The sequence below is a fragment of the Micropterus salmoides genome, unplaced genomic scaffold (genome assembly GCF_014851395.1).
Source record: "Micropterus salmoides isolate LMB-PRFRI ecotype aquatic unplaced genomic scaffold, ASM1485139v1 Ms_hic_scaffold_1, whole genome shotgun sequence".
Taxonomy (NCBI): Eukaryota; Metazoa; Chordata; class Actinopteri; order Centrarchiformes; family Centrarchidae; genus Micropterus; species Micropterus salmoides.
Window position 1 is genome coordinate 10,437,045 of NW_024040040.1, and position 19,182 is coordinate 10,456,226.

At 41.1% G+C, this 19,182-nt stretch overlaps 2 protein-coding genes and 1 pseudogene across 2 annotated transcripts; 2 read left to right on the forward strand and 1 right to left on the reverse strand.

The window, feature by feature from the left end:
• The first annotated feature begins 4,999 nt into the window (after window positions 1-4,999).
• cunh8orf74 (chromosome unknown C8orf74 homolog) lies at window positions 5,000-8,447 on the forward strand. The gene is made up of 5 exons (XM_038717944.1): window positions 5,000-5,542; window positions 6,508-6,691; window positions 7,221-7,444; window positions 7,625-7,780; window positions 7,871-8,447. The coding sequence occupies exons 1-5, from the start codon at window positions 5,495-5,497 to the stop codon at window positions 8,120-8,122; spliced, it is 864 nt and encodes a 287-aa protein (XP_038573872.1). The 5' UTR covers window positions 5,000-5,494; the 3' UTR covers window positions 8,123-8,447.
• Window positions 8,448-9,472: 1,025 nt separating this feature from the next.
• On the forward strand, window positions 9,473-10,227 carry LOC119902056 (annotated as a pseudogene).
• A 156-nt stretch (window positions 10,228-10,383) lies between these two features.
• Window positions 10,384-16,004, reverse strand: LOC119902066 (L-threonine 3-dehydrogenase, mitochondrial-like). Its single transcript, XM_038717964.1, has 10 exons — window positions 15,879-16,004; window positions 14,297-14,487; window positions 14,127-14,169; window positions 13,792-13,862; window positions 12,721-12,870; window positions 12,414-12,586; window positions 12,182-12,272; window positions 11,101-11,193; window positions 10,817-10,993; window positions 10,384-10,733 (listed from the first exon to the last, which is right to left on the reverse strand). Exons 2-10 carry the CDS (start codon window positions 14,478-14,480, stop codon window positions 10,594-10,596), a joined length of 1,122 nt encoding a protein of 373 aa, XP_038573892.1. The 5' UTR covers window positions 14,481-14,487; window positions 15,879-16,004; the 3' UTR covers window positions 10,384-10,593.
• Between the last annotated feature and the right edge of the window lie 3,178 nt (window positions 16,005-19,182).

Genomic DNA, 19,182 nt, shown 5'->3' on the forward strand with positions numbered 1-19,182 from the left:
CTAACGCTTCGTTTAGCTGCTGAAGGAAATGCAACAGTCTAACCAACTGTTTAACTACATGATTTTTTTTTAAAAAGAGCCATGGCAGCAAATAACTTTTTTCCATCTAAATAATGCATTTGAACTGGGTGACGAGGACGCTGGCAGGGCTGGTTACAGAGGACTTTACAAAATGTTCACAAAGAAATTGGGATGAAGGAGAATCTAATTAGCTGCTGATCTGAAAGTAGGCCTGTACTTTTACATTTAGAATTTGAAAGACCTGCACACGTTAACTTTCAATTCTTTTCCCTGCTGAGGCCTGAAAACATACAAACTGATGGCACATTAATTAGTAATTTTAACAATAAATTATATCATGAGCCACATTTTTGAGCATAATAGCAACAGCAAAAGGGGAACCTTTCAAACACAACATCAAAAATAATGAATAATAATAAGTAACTGCAGACTCTCTTTTACCACTATGTATCAAAATGTTTTAACACATTATATTACCATTGCACCATTGATTATTTTACCACTAAGCCATTGTTATTATATGTTAACTACAAACCCGTCTTTATAACTTTAACGTCACCTAAAGAACTATTTGTACCACTATTAACCAATTTAGTTAAAATAATACCTTTTGTTAATTCTTACATATGAATTTAAGGATTTCTACCACTAATATGACCACAATTCATTCATCTAACATTTAACAAGTATGTACACCATTATTACACCAGTTTACTTCTATCTACTACTCACATATTCAGGAAACATGGTCCAAAGAGATGTGAAAACGCCGGAGGGAAGCTCTTTCTGTCCGTGCAGGGTCTGACAGGTCAACTCAGACCAGGAGTAAGCACTATGTGTCTGAATGTGTGTGTGTGGCGGCTATCTCTGCAGCTTGAGTCATACACTAAGATGCAAAGCAGAGCCCCTGGTTCCACAGCTCTCTGGGTAAAATGGCAGTCAGTATTTGGGCACACTGAGGAGGGGGGAGCGAGTGGAGAGAGGAAAAATGAAGGGAGAGGAGAAGACAGGAGGGGGAGGCTAAGGATAGAACAAAAAGCCTGCTTAAGGACCTGTGTGTGTGTGTGTGTGTGTGTGCGTGTGTGGGAGAAGGAGGGGGGTTGCTATGGTGAGGCCAAGATGGTGGTGACAAAAGTGATGTTCTTATGCACTACGCACCTGACCTGGAGAAGAAGCACATGCTAATTTGCAATTTGTATTGTTTCTTTTATTCTAACTTATACCCAGGTGGGTGGGAGGGAAAATATATTAAAGGATGATTTGGTAAACTTAATCGTAACTGAAATGTTCCTGCAGTTTGAGTTAGTGAGGGTAAAGGAAGGAGAAATTTTCACAAATCCATTTCACCCATTAGCTTTAAGTTGCCGTAGCTGGCCTGGCCTCTAGTGGTCAGTTTGTACCGTCGATATGTGTGCGTCAAGGTGAGGGAAGAAAACCATCTAACATGTACATGGTACAAAGATCTAAGGTTTTCAGCACATATTGCTCTCTGTCTACTTTGTTCTGTCTTTTTCTCTCTCTCTCTCGCACACACACACACACACACACACACACACACACACACACACACACACACACACACACACACACACACACACACACACACACACACACACACACACACACACACACACACACACGGCTCTAGTTGGAGAGGATTGTAATTACAGACAGTCTGTCAGACAGCAGGGTGCCTTCTGAAATCACCGAAAACACCAACTGCTCTTGTTGAATGCGTCATGGCAAACAAGTTGTCGTTATTGGAGCGGTCTGGACGTCTGAATTGACGGTGAGCAAATCATGACCGCTTGGTCATCACTACTGAGCAAAACACCACTAGTGTGAGCAAAAAACCTACCATATTTTCAATCTGTTTTTGTCATGTCCCTATTTCCTTTACTTCTTTGACCCTGTTTGAATGAACATGCAACAAAAAGCTATATTTAGGTATAAGGTTGGAATTATAACTGAGTAGATGTGTAACATAACTTGTGGACAGCAGGAATAAGGTAAAGTAAAAGCAAACAGTAAACATACAAATATTTCCCGCACTGAAAACTGGTAGGAGAGGGAGGGAGATGTCAATCAAGCATCCTGAGAGGAGCTGTAATCAGGCAGTAAGTGAAAAAGTGTGTAGGGCCTCAGAATAAATGTATTGGAGTATACTAAGCATACAATAAAGGTATACCTAAACCTACATTCATTGATTTTTTTTGTCCACTTGGGGCCAACAACAAGCCAAAATTGGCATACACCAATCAGCCATAACATTATGACCACTGACAGGTATAGTGAATAACACTGATTATATCATTATCATGGCACCTGTTGTGGGTGGGACATACTAGGCAGCAGGTAAACATTGTGTCCTCAAAGTTGTGTTAGAAGCAGGAAAAATGGGCCAATACGGCCAGGTACATCGGAACAAGGCCAAGAAGACCCCACAATTGAAAACATACTTGAACTTAGTTACTCTAATTAACTTCCTCTCTTCTGATAACGAGCAGCAACGAACGCTTCTCAGGTTATCAATAGAAAGCAAGGGAAGCAGCTGCATGCTGAGTCTGGAAATGATGCTGATGAGAGCGGTGAGAGTGAAACAAAAGAGTCACGCTGCAGGCCGTACAAACTGAAACTGAGGGGAACGGCAGAGTGATATACAAGCAGTAATTTGATATATTGTTAGCATAAAAATATTAATCTGAGCAGCTTTTAAAGGAGCAGTGCGTAGCATTTAGATTTTTGATTTGAATACCCACCTTACTCACCTTACCCTCCCTGTTCCAAGTGTGCAGCCACATTCTGCAAATAGAGCTCCCTAAATCTAAAACACTGAACCTTTATGTGTAGTACATGAACTGTAACTGCAATAATAGACACTCATTATTTGATATTAAAAAGTTAAAATAAGAGTCTAATTCATTTAAAATAAGCACACAATTGCATAATCCATATTTACGTAACTCCTAATCTCATCAATCTGTATCTGCTTCACAGCTTTAATGAGAGACCGAGAAAGAGTAGGTGGGCCTCAGAGACTTCTGGGTAGACAGGAAGTCAGGGATGAGTAGATCCTGTGCTGACAGGAGCGAGGAGGCAGGCAGCCGCTCTCTGGGAAACTGTTGGTGCTAATGCTAATGGGTATTCCTTGTGGATAAATCAAGGAAACCATCACTTCTGCGTTGTATTTGTTGGTATAACACAACAGCACAGACACTTCATCATGCAAAAACTTTCAGCACCTGCCCCGTCACAGGCTTTAGAGATAGTGAGAACTTGTCAGTGCTGGAGGCTAATTGGTTCAGTCAGCATGACAAAGGAAGAGGAAAGCAAAGGAGAGATTATGTGATGTGTGGCCTACTTTTGTTCATCAATCCCTCCTGCTCTGTCTCTGGTCCCATAAACAGGTGTGTGTGTGTGACTCACCTCAGCCAACTGGACCTCTCACACACACACAATATACATACTGTATAGCGTCTATATGTAAATAGTTTTTAAAACAGATAGGGCCTATATAAGATGTCAGCAGACATTAACAACGTGCATACACTGGTACACACAAAAACACTGACACCCACTACAGCTCCAGCTCTGTGGGAGTTTTTAAAGCAGCAGGAGTTTGAGGGAAAAGAAAGAGATCAAGCTTACCTTTATAGAGGCATACCCGCAGCAGTGATGGAAGATCAATCGGCGATTATAGATCCAGAAAACAAACAAATGGTGAGATATAAAAGTCAGCAGTGAGCGTGCACCGCTCCGTCAGACACACCGACCACAGCAGAGCGCTGCGCGTTCAGCTTCCCCCGGTGATCATAGACATAAGGCGCACGTTCAGGTATGCGTCAAGTCGGCGGCTTAAAGAGCGGAAGTACACTGATTTAGGCTTTCAAATTAATATTGCATCGCAGTTTTTATACTGTCTTTGATTGCAGTTTGTAGCGGATACATTAACATAATATTTACAACCATTAGTAACACTCATAAAGCCATACAGATCTGCTCTCATTCAAAATAATAGGTTAAATATTGAGACATTTACGTATATAAGTTTTTTCAAACAGTTTGTTTCATCTTTAATGTGTGAATATGGAAATTGCCCACGATTATGACTAGATTAACTAAATCAGATACATTAGCTGGAAGATTCTGTATAAAGAATCTAATGTGGAAAAGCTCAAATAATGGGACAGCATCATTTTTACATAATCAGACTAGGTTACACATCGCAAGTTACGCTATTTAAAATGTAGGCCTAACAGTAGTGTAACTATTTCTTTCAAAGTAACTTATTACATTTAGTTATTTTTTGATTACTTTTCAAAATTTCTTCTGAAAAAACATGTAAAGCAACAAATGAATGTTATTCAACAAAGCCTAGCCTAGCTTTTTACATAAAATATTCGGATGTGAATCATGAGTAACTGTAATTTAATTACACATTTATCCTAGTAACGAATTACAGTTCCATTTATTTTAAACTGCATGTAGCTACTCCCCAACACTGCAGATTTGGAAAAGTGCCCAATATCCAAAAAAGGATTAGGCTACTTGCATTACATGTATAGAATAAAAATAAAAAGTGTCTGTTTTCAGTGTGCAGAAACAGAATTGTTCATATTGAAATTTGACTCCCCCCCCCCCCCAGCGGGATAAAATCATTATTCAGAAAGCTGAATCCACCTTGGACCTGCTATGGAAATTACCTGTGATTTAGCAGAACCACTATTACCAACCAACACAGCAATGCATTTCAAGAAGCTACTACTGCTCACTTAGTCTGTTTTGATTTGCAATAAAGTTTTTACAAGTATAAAACAGGTTTTGTAATTCAGCTAAACAACAATAAAGGCTAAACAACCTTTATTTGTAAATGCACCACCGGAAATGGTGTAATGTTGATATGGCTAGTTTGACATAATCTCAATCCGTTATCTTTACATTGGAAAACCCTCTCTCATCCGATTTATTTCTTAAGGAACAATAGGTGGTGGAGAAGAGATGAGAAGAGCGGAGGAGGAGGAGGAGTGGGGTTCATGTTAAAGAGGATTACACCTGCTTGAGGCCATCTGTGGCATTCCCGAACTGACCAACCTACCTAATTATATTTGACAGATCAGTTACTAGCAAACTCACTGACAACACAATATCAGTCTGTCTCAAGCAGTCGCCATTAAACCTCGGATACAACAGGTGTCAGCTGAACTCATTAGGCTAATTAACTATGTGAATGTTTTAGAACAGATTGCGGATAATTAGTTGATTGAATTTGATATGATTTAAAAGTATTTTTTTCATTAAGTAATTAACTTAAAAATAAAGCTTCGTGCTGCAGATAATATGAAATATCTAGCTGAACATACCATCAGCCAGAGATGCATACGTGTGTGCGACGTCATCACGTTGACAGCGTCCCACCTACGCGCCCGCGTCCCTCTCCAATGGCAACCCAGTGCGCTTGTGTCGGTTGTTAAGGATGGATTCCCTCACAGAGAATGAAATAGCACAGATAGCGAGACACCAGGTAGGCGGGTGTTTAATTAATTAACTACTAATTAAAAATCGTGTTATTGTGGTGCCTTCAAATGCTGCCAGGATTTTTTTTTTTACAACACGATCATAATCAACCTAAACATATTGTAAGTTAAGGCTAAGTTAAAAAAACATGCTTTTGCAGATTCTTTTCACCTTCAAACCTTGCATTGGCCCCTAAAACTGACGACTATATCTCTGGGGCCAGAAATATAGTAGGCCATCTATTTTCTTCAACAAATTGTCAGCTCAGATGGGCCATTAACTGAATGCTCCCTCACACCACTTTTATTAATAGCTTCCAGGTACTTACTTACGATTTAAACTTAATGTTTTACATTGTGAAGTTGTGAAATTGTAATTATTAAAGTATCAGTTAGATCATGTAAGTAGATTTACTCAAATACAGTGTGTGACTTTTGAGGCATTTGTACTTGAATATTTACATTTTATGCTACATTATATCTCTCCTCCACTACATTTCAGAATATAATAGTGTACTTGTAACGCTACTAGATTTATTTGACAACTCCAGTTACTTTGCAGATTATGAATTAACAATATAATGGCCTCAGGTAGTCTGTTCACTGTAACAGATGCACCAAACATAGTATAATAATCCACCTGAAAAGCAGGGGCGTCACACAAAAATCTGGGCTCTGTACATAAGCATACTCTATTGGCCCCTCCATGCATCTATGGCTATTTGATCTAGTATCTTTGTGGGCCCTCCTCACATGACGGCCCTGTATACTCATTTACTTTTCCCCTCCCAGTCCAACGACTTGCTTGTAAGGCCAGTGGGCAAAAGCAATGTGTGAACTGAGTGAATCATAATGACAGCACTTGAGTTGTGAGATAGATAAGAGTTACCTACAGCATTAAAATGCTACTTCTACATCAATGCATTAACAATAATTCAGTAACAATTAACAAATGACCTGTGTGCTTTGACAGAGAGAGGCTGGCGTGCAGAGGCTCAGCTGCCACTTCTCATGGCCCGAGTTCTGCGATGAACGCCGGTGCTTCCATCAGGAGTTTGTGTATGAAGTCGCCATGTTCTCTGCGGCCTGTGGCTTCCCCTGGCCTGACGTGATTCGGGCAGCTGTGATGGCCAAAGACCTCTTCCCTCAGCTGGACGGTCAGAGCTACATAGCAGTGTACTGTACAGAGGCCTTGCAGGTGACAGTGCTTCACCTGGAGGTCGTGATCAAGGAGCCTTAATGTGGCCATCAGGGAGAGCACTGTGTTTCCTGAGAGTGCAACAAATGTGATGTTCTGTACCCACTGATTCAGTCGGTTATTATCGGTTTGTGAATTTCAGTTGCTAAGTGTTGTTGAAAAATCTATGCATGGCAACACAAAAACATGGTTTTGCACTTTTCTGCACTAGAAACACACAAAATTCATATGAATTCATGTTATTATTGATCATCTACTGTAATTGATGTTCTTTTTCCAACCCTGGAACCCAAATTTAAGTGAGTCATTTCCAGTGATTCATTCCCTGTCTGTCTTATTAAATGCAGTATTATTCATGCAGGTCCATAACACTTAGAGTTGGAAGCTGTGTAGGTTTTTGAGCTGATCTTTTTTCATAGCTGCAGAGCACAAATTGTACGTTAATAAACCTTCTCTCTGGCTTCTGGACTTTGTCTTCTATTGATCAGATCTTGACGTACCCAAACTACTGTCCCTACTGAGAGAAGCGCTGCCTGAGCATTTACCAAACCTTACCTCTGTCCACCAACATAAGTTCACCCAGTTCCTCACAGACACCTGCATCAACCGGCGGAGGCTTTTCCAGGCGGTGGTAGGGGGAGCTGCTAACATGTCCATCGCTCAGCTACACTTAGAGGTGCAGTTACCACCCACACCCTGTCCTCTAGCACAGGTAATGAACCCCTTGTAATCAGTGACTGACTACCAACCAGGCAGACTAGTGCAGACTAACAACTTGACAGACGGGTCATTTAATGCAGATTCGGGCTTGAATATCTAATGATGCTGCAGTGAACTTAATGCATCTGCTTAAGTGTCCCTTGCTGATCAATGCACTGTACTTGTGCCCCAGGGCACAGATCTGCATGAGTGGGAGCATCAGCGTCATCAAGCTGAGCTCAGCTCAATGTTGCGACATAAGGAGGAGAAGCTGCAGATGCTCCGAGAAGGGTCAAGGGTAACTCTGGGGGAGGTTGATGTTCCTGAGGATGAGCAACTGGACAAGGAGGTATCATAAAGAGGACTCACAAAGGAATACAAAACAGAAAACCAGTGAAAGCATTTGGAAACATGTTTCATTGTGTCTGCCATTCTGTAGGGTGTTTTGGCGTTGGTTCGTGCAGCTGTGAGGGCCACAGAAGGCCAGGTGCTGGCAAGTCTGAACCAAGAGACCTCCCTGCTCAGTGACATCCTGCAGCTCAAACTGCAGCAGGCAGCATTGGCCACCGGGAGGCTCCACAACCCTGTTACTTCCAACACAGGTCAAGTCAACTTACTTCCAGATGCACAAGCAAAGGCAAAGCTGCACACAGCAAAAGCAGGACTGAGGGAGTCTGGGAATGCAGTGTGAATAAAGCTAATGTGAAGAAAACAAATAAATGAATCTCACTACTGTACTGGAAATTTGATGTCAGGTTAATTGTCAAAAACAGACTGGACTACAAAAATGTTCACAACCGGGCTTTGATCATGTGTATAGACCATGTTTCTTACAAAAGAAATGTCATAAGAACTGGTTTCATACATTATTTATTTTTTCAAAAAAGTCATTTTTTTGATTTGACAGCAAAAGCTGCAAATAATATAATTAAAGAAAACGTCAACATAAAAAACAAACAAACAGCGAGCTCTAATACCCGCTCCCTTCATTCTACATGTCTCTTCCACAGAGCTTAGTCATTTAAGTAGAGCTCCATTTTCCTGCATTCATTGACTCAATGTTCACAAATATTTAGCACCAAGACTGCAGCTACTAAACTGAAAGCAACAATAAACATCATTCAAATTAAATAAAATAAATATTAAAAGCACCTAGTGCAAAGGTCAAGTAGCTTTTAGAAGCCATTCTTCCGGCTAGGTTTCACTTCCTGAAAACACAACTATCACATGAGGATACTGCTGCAGGCAACTACGGTTAAAATCTATAAAGTATCCCTACAGTGCAGCTAGTTGGGGTTACCAGTTTCTAGAGTAACAGTACCCGAGGTAAAGCCTTTTCAGTATGTATGGTTACAGTACATATTGGTGACCAGTTGGAGTGCAGCTCTTACTCAAAGCCAACTGGATGGCAGAAGCGCCCCCTAAGGCAAGCTTTTAGCGTCATCAACAGATGACAGATGCATATACAATAGGCTGGCAAAGTCTTTGCATACTTACAGACACAACATGACATAAATACACTCATTTGAGAGATAGAAGTAAACTGTCTTTAAAAGTTGAGTAACTTAGTGATAGTATCCAGCATGAGCTTGTGGCACAACATTGGTTTTACACATTAAGCTGGATGGATGAACAATAGACAGGAAAAGAGGGATGAGATGGACAAATGAGGAGGGAGAAGAGCATGGTCAGAAATGGAGATGGGTGCAAATCACAAATCTAATCAAAAATACCATATTGAGTGGTCTGGAATGTTTTTTTTTTTACCTCTGATATTAAAGTTTATTCTTTTGTTTCATTGTCAGATTGGTAGTATTAAATTTACTGATCTCAATCCTAAACCCCCCGTCTGAATTTATTTGTTAATAATTTAGGATCTTAAGGTTTAAGGTAAGACTTGGTGATTTTGTTAAGACATAGGAACTTTTAACCCTCACTGGGGGCCGATCATTCGCTCGGCTTCACTTACCACTGCTACGCAGACGATACGCAACTATACCTATCCTTCCCGCCAGGCGATCCCACTGTCTCAGCGCGGATCACGGACTGTCTCTCGGACATATCTGCATGGATGAAGGCTTGTCACCTTCAACTAAACCTCTCTAAGACTGAACTCTTGGTCATTCCAGCCAAGCAATCTATCCACCATAACATCAAACTACAAATTGACTCCTCAACCATCACTCCAACCAGGGTGGTGAGAAACTTGGGTGTCATGATTGATGACCAGCTGTCCTTTTCAGACCATGATGCTGCTGTCTCTCTGTCATGCCGCTTTGCTCTATACAACATAAGGAAAATCAGGCCCTACCTCACTCAGTACGCCACCCAGCTTCTGGTACAGGCCATGGTTATCTCTCGCCTCGACTACTGCAATGCCCTCCTAGCAGGTATTCAAGCTTGTGCAGCGAAACCCTTACAAATGGTTCAGAACTAGTAGCGCGTCTGGTTTTTGATCAGCCCAAAAGGACTCATGTCACTCCATTACTCAGTGACCTCCACTGGCTCCCCGTGGCCTCCAGAATCAAATTCAAGTCACTAATGCTCGCATACAGAGTGACTACTGGGTCTGCACCCATCTACCTAAACTCCATAATACAAACTTACCTTCCTTCTCGTCCGCTATGCTCCTCCAACGAACACCGCCTGGCTCTGCCTTCCCTTCACACAAAGCAATCCCAGTCCCGGCTATTCACATCTGTGACACCACGATGGTGGAACGAGCTACCACACGCCATCAGAGCAGGGACGTCCCTCTCTAACTTCAAGAAGCTCTTGAAAACTCATCACTTCCGAGAACACTTCCTCTTATAACACCTCTTCTTCTTCTATCCCCTACAATTATCTTGTATTGATTGCACTTTTTGTTAACTCTTACTTCCGTCCCTAGGTATTTACCCCATTGATGTGATATGTACTATGAGCTCTTACTAGTATTTATTGCTGCTCTTACTAGTATGTATTGTCAGTTGTAGATCTGTATTTGATGCTCTGTTGATGCTTGTATGTTGTTCCTCAAATGTAAGTCGCTTTGGGTAAAAGCGTCTGCCAAATGAGTAAATGTAAATGTAAAAAATAGTGATGGTTAAAACGCTCTTAAATTCCTCAGTCATATAAATTCAAATAAAACTTTGTATGTAGTTGCTAAATGCTACAAACGGTTCAGTAGGCTTGTGCCAGCTGGCTGCCCATAGTGATGTGACTCAGCATGGACTGCACCAGCTCTGGGAGATCATACTCATGCTTCCAGCCCCAGTCCTGCCTCGCTGCGCTGTCCTCTAATGCCAGTGGCCAGCCGTCCGCTGAGAAGAGACAGAAAAGATATTTGGTAATGGCATCCTGCTAAAACACCGTTGTTGTGATAGTATGATATCTGCAATCTCACCTATAGCCTGCCGGACTGGATCCACATTATAGGTGACCTTGAGGTCAGGCAGGACTTTCTGTATCTCCTGGGTGAGGTCATGCGGTGTAAAGCTCATAGCGTTGATATTGTAGGTGCGGCTAACTAGTGTGTCTGCCGGGGCCTGCAGGAACTCTAGAGTAGCCCTGAGACAGTCATCTTAACAGAAGGAGGTTAAGAGGAACACAAAGAGATGGAGGTCAAAGAGGATTACAGTATTAATATCACCCATTTTTCTACCACAAATTTACAAAGTCTGGCATTACCAATGTACATCATAGGAAGCCGTGTGTCACTGCGCAGGTTGCATTCAAAACAACCAGTCTTCACAGCTGCGTGGAAGATCTGCACAGCATAGTCTGGGAAATGGACAAACAGATCAGCAGATTAGGACAGGCAAAACTAGAACATGTTATACATTGTCTGTTTAATCCATACAAACTATTACTTTGACTATTTCTTGCCCAGGCGCAGTAACTTGAGTGTTATCATCAAAGTTAGGTCCTCAGGCAACCAGGGGACTCTCCAGGATGACACTTCATCAGGCCAAGAAATAGTTACATTACCCCCCCTTGTACAACCAGAAGTTGTTGTTTTTACACTTTCTTTTACAGATTAAAGAGGTCACATTATGCTTTCAGGTTTATCATTTTATTTAGGGGTTGTACCTGTACATGGTTTGATTTTCAAAAAAAACATACAAACAAAGCTCCTTCAGCAGCTGGGACTTCAGTCATACATGTTCCCAAACCAGCTTCCTAACCTGGACTTGAGCAAGACATTTCAGAGTGTTAAGTTATTCACTTGTAACAAATTGATCTTTCATACGTAACGATTCAACTGTGCACTGTCTCTAAATCACAGTCCATTAACTGCTTGGTGGGTATCCAATGTTCAGTAGGGAGAGTGGGGATGACAGGTGGCAGCGGGCGATATTTGCACTGTGTGTGCTACAGCTCAGTGTGTTTCAAAATGACAGTTTAGGAGGGCTGCTACACTAGCTGTTAGGCGAGCATTATGACCTTATGGTGCATGTTACAAAATGACAGTTTAGGAAGTAAAGGCTGAACTACGATTGAGCCGTTTTCAGGCAGTTATATATATATATATATATATATATATATATATATATATATATATATATATAAATAAAAACAAGATATATCAAGTTACTTAGAGGTACTTAGAGCTTGTACGCGGATATTGTCAACGTTGGACAGAGCCAGGCTAGCTGTTTTTGTGCTAAGCTAATCTATCTGGCTGATGAGACAGCAAGAGATAACAGATAAAACCTACCATGGCTTAGGTAGGTTACGCCTTAAACACTTCCTCCTCAGACCTGCTTACCTGTGGTTCCTCCTCCAGGCTGGGAGTCAGCTGAGATGATGCCTGGATACCTGAGACAGCGGAAATCCAGCCCATACCTGTGGTGGTAGTACTGACAAAGAGAGGAGAGGCAAAGCATCATCAGGCTCTCCGGGGATTTGTTGTCAAGCACTGAAGAAAACTGTAGGAACTTGAGATGTCTTTGTGCATGTCTGTCAGAACTGTAGATCTGCGTGAACGGTGTGTGTCTCACCTCACCCATCAGCTCTGCATGGACCTTGGAGACACCGTAGATGGTGCGCGGCCTCTGCACACACAGGTCAGGGGTGGGGTCCCTGGGTGAGGAGGGACCGAAGGCACCGATTGTACTGGGGATAAACACACGCAGACCATGTTCGGTTGCTATGTCTAATATGTTATGGAGACCTACAAAGAGAGAGAGGCTGTGCATAAGAGTCTGTGTTGGGATGGCTCTAAATGCTGTAGAATCTGTAATAAAGAGTCTTATCTTCAGTAGTTTCACAGTAATATTATTATTACGCAAGTGTACGTGCATGTACCTGTGATGTTGACCTCTTTGGCCAGTGCAACGTTGTTCTCTCCCACGGCGGACAGCACAGCGGAGTAGTGGACAAGCCAGCTGATGTTGTTGTTGACCACGATCTCCCTGAGGTTCTTATAGTCCAGGATGTCTGAGAAGATGAATGGACCTGCATGCATGCAAAAAGATAGCATCTTTTGAACAAGGTCTACCCACTCAGTTGTGGACACTTATGTGGAAACCAAGTGCATGCCTGGAAGTATTGCTCAGATGTTTCATTTTTATGTAGGGGACTTAATGTGGGTAAAAAGTAATGAACAGGTTACATAGATGTTGCTTTCAGATCACTCGCAGACCTCCGTCTCTCTAGCAATAGGTCAACTGCTGTCTTCCTCTGTGTGTGCATGACAACAACTGGGTGGAGTTGTTGCCTAGACAGTCACTGATGAGAGATATGCTGCTTTTGCGTCTGCCCTTAGAATGTAACCCAACGTGACTTAGTTCAACTTCCAATAAGATGGTTACACATATTTAGGCCAGTAAAAAATGACCCTGTAGGGGTACATCGAAGACTGCATAGGGACAGTAAAGAGACAAATACTATGGACCATGAAGAAAACTTGAGATTTGGTTTGGCACTGCACTGTGTTCTCACTCTGTACTGCTCTTGCCATTTTCTTCTCAGCCAAGAATCTATAATAATTCCTGAGGCTCCTGAAACCTTCTTCATCAATAAGCGCAGACTAGCTCACAAGAATTTCTTTCACATATATTATCTTGCCTGCTCTGCACACTTCAATTCAAAGGCTGTCCAGTCCTAAACAGGGACTCAGACCACAAACAGTTCTTCATTGGTGGGGACATGCTGATGGTAAAACAATGAAACACGATCCAGAAAGTCCCATTTGACTAACAGAAAGTCCCATTTGACTAACAGATTAATGCCTTTAAAGGCTTATCAGACAAAATACTGCACAACGTTTTGTAATACTCACAGGATCTTACAACTTTGGAAACTTGGTAAACAGCTAGCAATGCTCAGTTCACATTAAAAAGTAAGTGAAATGAGTGCGTGCACACAAACACATACCGTTATGGTAGACATGGATGGGGGGTTTCCTAATGTCAGACAGGATCACGTTGTTTTTTCCAAATTGTCTCCTAAGGATGAAACATCAATATGGTTAGTTCTGGGAAAACTAGCTTTTTCAGGCCTTCTGGCACCATGAGACATTTGTAATAACTGTTTTCCCAGCCTTTTTGAGCCTCAGAATGCATCCCAGATTATATAGTCTTTGACCAACAAGTACTGGTGGCACTTGCTGTAACTCTTCACCTGGAAAAATTTGCTACTGAACTACAACTACTATGCCACCTTTGGAAATAGATTAACAACTGAAATAGGAGGTTATGTGAACTCCTTACCTCAGCAAATTGGCGATCCCCACCCCCAGCTGTCCAAGCCCTCCTATTAAAAAAAAGGGACAAATTAGTAGAGATCAAATATCACTGTGACAGTGTTTTACTTGATACTATAAAGAGAACATTTGAGGAGGAAATTCAGAAAATCAAGAAACTAAAAACCATGAACCAACCAGTGATGAGGACTTTGGGGTGGTCAGTTTCAGTGCAGGATGACGGATGAGTTCTCCCAAAAGCACATAACTGTTGTGGGGATGAGCTGATGCCACGTATTGCTGAGATCAACTGCTTGACACTGCAGTGGGGCCTACTCCCAGCATGCTTTACTGCACCCCTCAGCAACTGCACCACCAGCATCGTACACCTCCGTGCATTAACAGAAACAATGACAGGGGCACTTAGCCGAAGTTTTCTAAAATACTGCGCGTGCGCAGCTACTACAATTATGGTTTACTGACAGTGGACAGTTTTTTAGTTGCTGCACAACAAATGATATGACATTTGATAGGTCACAGATTTTGGTGTCACACTGGCAACCTGGTGGAACTACTTTTTGTATTCATAAAGAAATGTCTGTTGATGAAATAAAGTCAAATTGTAGTGCGTCTGTCAGCCTACTTTCTTTTTGCCATACTTGGTAACCGTTTTATAAAAGCAATAGGTCACTTCAGGCCATGATACTATATCACAGTTAAGGGGTGACGCGAGCAGTCTATGGTCGTGAGCTATACATACACGTAAACACCCCAAACATTCCACAGTGTATTTTTTGAACTTCCATCTGGGGTGAATGTAAACAGCAGCGACCAGAAGTTTCATCTTAACTTTAAACAGCCTGACATTTGGAAAACAAAGTCCATCTTGACACTGCCATGATATGTACCCTACCTGTATAATTTATTCTGCATATCTATGTTTGATCATCTATGTTTTTCTTCCACTCTCTCTGTCTAAACCTTCACCTCTAGACTAATTGAGAAGGCTTATTAAAACCTAAGATGAAGCAACCTAAATTAAAAGGCATATGTTGTGTATTTATTAAGACAGAACAGTAAAAATAAACACATATATGTGAATTAAGTCTTACCTAACCCCCGCACCCATCTCAGATTAGCCTGCTGCTGACTTGGTCTAAATTTAGACCACTTCATCTATATCCCAGACCACCTTTAAGCATACGGTGGCAGCCGGATTAATGTGGCCAAAGCAGAAACGCCTGTAAAATTAGTAAATAATGCAATCTAGTAGCCCTGCAATGGATATTATGTTTGTATAGTATAATTTTAACCTCTTGGCGAAGGAAACTTAATGGACACCTGAAATAACCTGAACATGTGACACTTTTATTACAGCAACACACACTGCAGCTTCAGGTTTTCCAACTAAACAAATGCCACTCTGACACACTCAACAGACAAACTGTAACTGTAAGTGAAGTGTAAATTGGAAAGCTGTTCTATCTGGTGTGGGTACACTGCAGAATTGCAAACAGTGCGCAAATGGATTATTTAAAATGCGTTACGCCCTGTTTTACGCGATTTACGTGTTTGAACACAGACGTTTTAGTAAAGTTAGTCGTTTTTACAAAAGAGATCGACGTGACACTTGTGTTCAACCAAGATAATGCTGCTGTTCTAGCAGTGGCTGATAAGGTATCTGCCAGACCAACGTAACATCTTCATCTTTGACGTTAGCCTCGCTGTCATTAAACCGTAACATACATGAAACGTATATCGTAAAAATACAATTTCTTACTTTGATAAGCGCTGGAAAAATGAAAAGACGACTTCCTTCTCCCAGCCGGCGATTGTGATGAAACGCGAAGAGGTTTGTTCCACTGTGATTGGCTTATAGCTCGAGAGGCTTGGCTACCATGCCCTGTCCAAATAAAGTCCAAGCTTCCTGTTATCATTTTCAAAATAAAATCCGTAGTAAGCGAGACATCCGCACTTGTGTCCTTCAATGCGCTTCTGGCTAAAGGGTGCAAGACCGTAAGGTGTCCCGATCCTCTAATGTTGTTCTCAAGGGGACATCATCAGCACCCCTTTTCGCAAGTGCGCATCAGAGACTGTATATGAAACTCAGACCTCACTTTGCTATGGGCTATTTTCCCAGAATCCTTGTAGTGTCGTGACGTTTCACAAACAGCTAAGCAATGAGTGAGCAAAACGGTTGCTATGGTGCAGAAGCCTTTAAAGAGATGTAATTGTGTTACAACCAACTTTAGAAGCTGGTGTAGTTACAAACGAACAAGTAGTTAGTTAAGCCTCTGTTGTTGACTTTACACCCTAAATAAGAAGGAAAAAGCTACACAAAGCTGTAGCAACCCAGTGCAGGACTGCAATGGTGAAGCTGGTTATAAACTAACTTACTTAAGTGTCAGGAACAGGATGGCGTCTGTCACTCTCTATAACGTTAACCATGAATGCACGTTTCTGGAAAAAGAAACTCTGAAGTGAATTGTGAAGCCAAACACACTCCGGTCTTTCAACAAACAAGGGAAGTTTAGCGACATTATTTAAATTCAACAAAGGGCAGAGTTAGCTAGTTTTGTATTGCTGCTAATGACAGCAGCTATTAGCAATGGAGAGAGAAGATGTGAGGACTTGTCAACCAACAAATAAATGGCCACCAGAGCAACACCTGCAGTGGGACATTACATGACAAACAACTTTTTTTCTAAACGAAGGAAAGGTGAATCAACGTCGACATCAAAAACAAGATAAGGTAAGGTAAATCTTTAATATCAACTAAGGGGCAATTTGTTGGCATGTGATACACCATACAGCCTACACAAAATATTTAAGGATGTCAGGATAGGAGCAACCTGAACTCCCTGATCAAGGGGTGACTAGGGTCAGGGAGGACTGACTGGACCTTCTTCCTGGTTCTGACTTTCTGTATTTGGGAGAGGTCATTCAGATTTATGCATGCAATTTTACTGCACAGTCTGAACAATTCCTTCCAACCGGTTTCTGTTTTTTTAAGGACAAACCAGCAGGTTAAAGAGAATATTAGAACAGACTCAATTAAACAAGAATTAAACATTTTCGTAAAAGTGGTTTCAACATTAAAACCAGTATAATTAAGTATTTGGTTCAAAGTAAAATAATAGTGCCCAGATACTTCCAGAACCATATTATACAGATACAGTCTTCTGTCTTTGTGTATGTATCTCTCTTTGCTGGTTTGTTTCCTGATGGCTAAATGTCTCTCTGTGGATGAATATTTAACTCCCTGCTGGGTTCTTGTTGTGTCCTGTACTGAATGTGTTGTATTGTTGCTGCTGTATACAAATTTGGATTTATTTGTCGTTTGCATTGCATCATTGTGTGTGATGTGCATGAGCCATGCGCAGAAGGTAGGTCTAGTTGGTTGAGAGAATCCAGAATATTTTAACTGTAGCAGTGTCTGTTACGTTCAGCCTCCTGGCTGAACGCTGGAGAACAGAAGTTCAGGACCCAAATGCAGACACTGACACGGAAACTGGAGAGTCGGTGAGGTTTATTGCAACTAAAGTGAAAACTTACAGCGCAGGTGAAAACAAAGTCCAAAATGAGAGAATTATCCTCAAGGAACCGAGAGACGCGAAACTAAACTGGAGACTTAAACTCAAAACACAAAGAGACTCCTGTAGAGATAAACTAAAACTAGAAACACGGGACAATACAGGAAACATCCACAGCAATATCAAAAATTAACTGGCAACAAGTGAAAGACAGACAAACACTTAAATACACAGGTGAGGGAGAAACTAATTACACACAGGTGAGACCACTAAGACAATCAAGGAACAATGTCACAACATGAAACATAACAGACAACATGAGTGACTTATAGACAAAACTTACAGAAGTAAAGAACATAGAAACAAGACTAAAAACACTGATGAACTCATAACAAGTAAATCTAACTAATAAACAAAGTAACACATACTACAGAGAAGAGCAAACACAAGGGCAGGGAATGAACACAGAAACAAATACAAAACACCCAACCAACCAAAGCCTGTGACAATGTCGGCCTTATTGGGTGTGTTTTGTAAGCCAAGCATATAGAAAGGGCTGTATAAGTGATGTATTTGAGACATGCAATTATTCTCATTGATATAGGTTAACATAAATCAGTTGTGTGTTCCGACTTACTGTTATGTGGCTTGATGTAGTACTTCACAAGTGAACAGTCCCACAAATCAGAATTTGTTTACTTTGTTGCTAAAATGATACATGATCCTACTTTATACCTTATTCTTTGTTGCTCTAAACAGCAGCTGGCCCCAGTTAGCTAAACGGTACATTGATTTATGTAAACCAATGCATGCTAATTATTAAAATCATTTTCAAGTTCCCATGAGAATAAATTAAGTGACCCTCTAGCTGTTGTGGACATTTACTAGAACAGTGACAGGTGTGATTAACTTAAAATTGAGATGTGTACATGCAAACCCCATAAAATTAATGGAACAAATTTTCCCTCCTGTAATTAAGATGAAATTCGTTGTCAGTTATAACCTTGCCCCTGCTAATTATGAACGAGTGATTTATTCTCTGTTGGACGCTGGAAGATTAATCTGTGTCTTGCATCGCTAACTGAGTAGTGGACAAGTGTGTACACACACACACACACACACACTTTTAGACAAAGGCAAACATCTATGCATGCATACTTGTTAAATCGCTGATCTCACAAGTTCATGCCCCGCAGGAGGGGCCTCCAAAACACAGGAGAATTCATTCTAATATTGCATAGAAATACCTTTTGTTCGGACTCAACTATCCAATCCCTTGCCATCCTTGATTATCAGTTTTATTTGGCAGTAAAATATTTGACAAAGGAACACAGTGAAGGGGGCGTGTGCATGTCAAACGTGTAGTGTAGTTTAATTCCAGTTCATTTAAATAATATGCAGTTTAACAGTTTTTTTCAATTGCTAACCTGCATTGGTCCAAACTGAAGTCACATTGTCAAAACTCTTCACACAGTCAGCGAAACAGAAGTGTATGTGGACCAAACTGTGAATCATTTTTCATTGCTTTAACACAAAATGCATTCAATGACC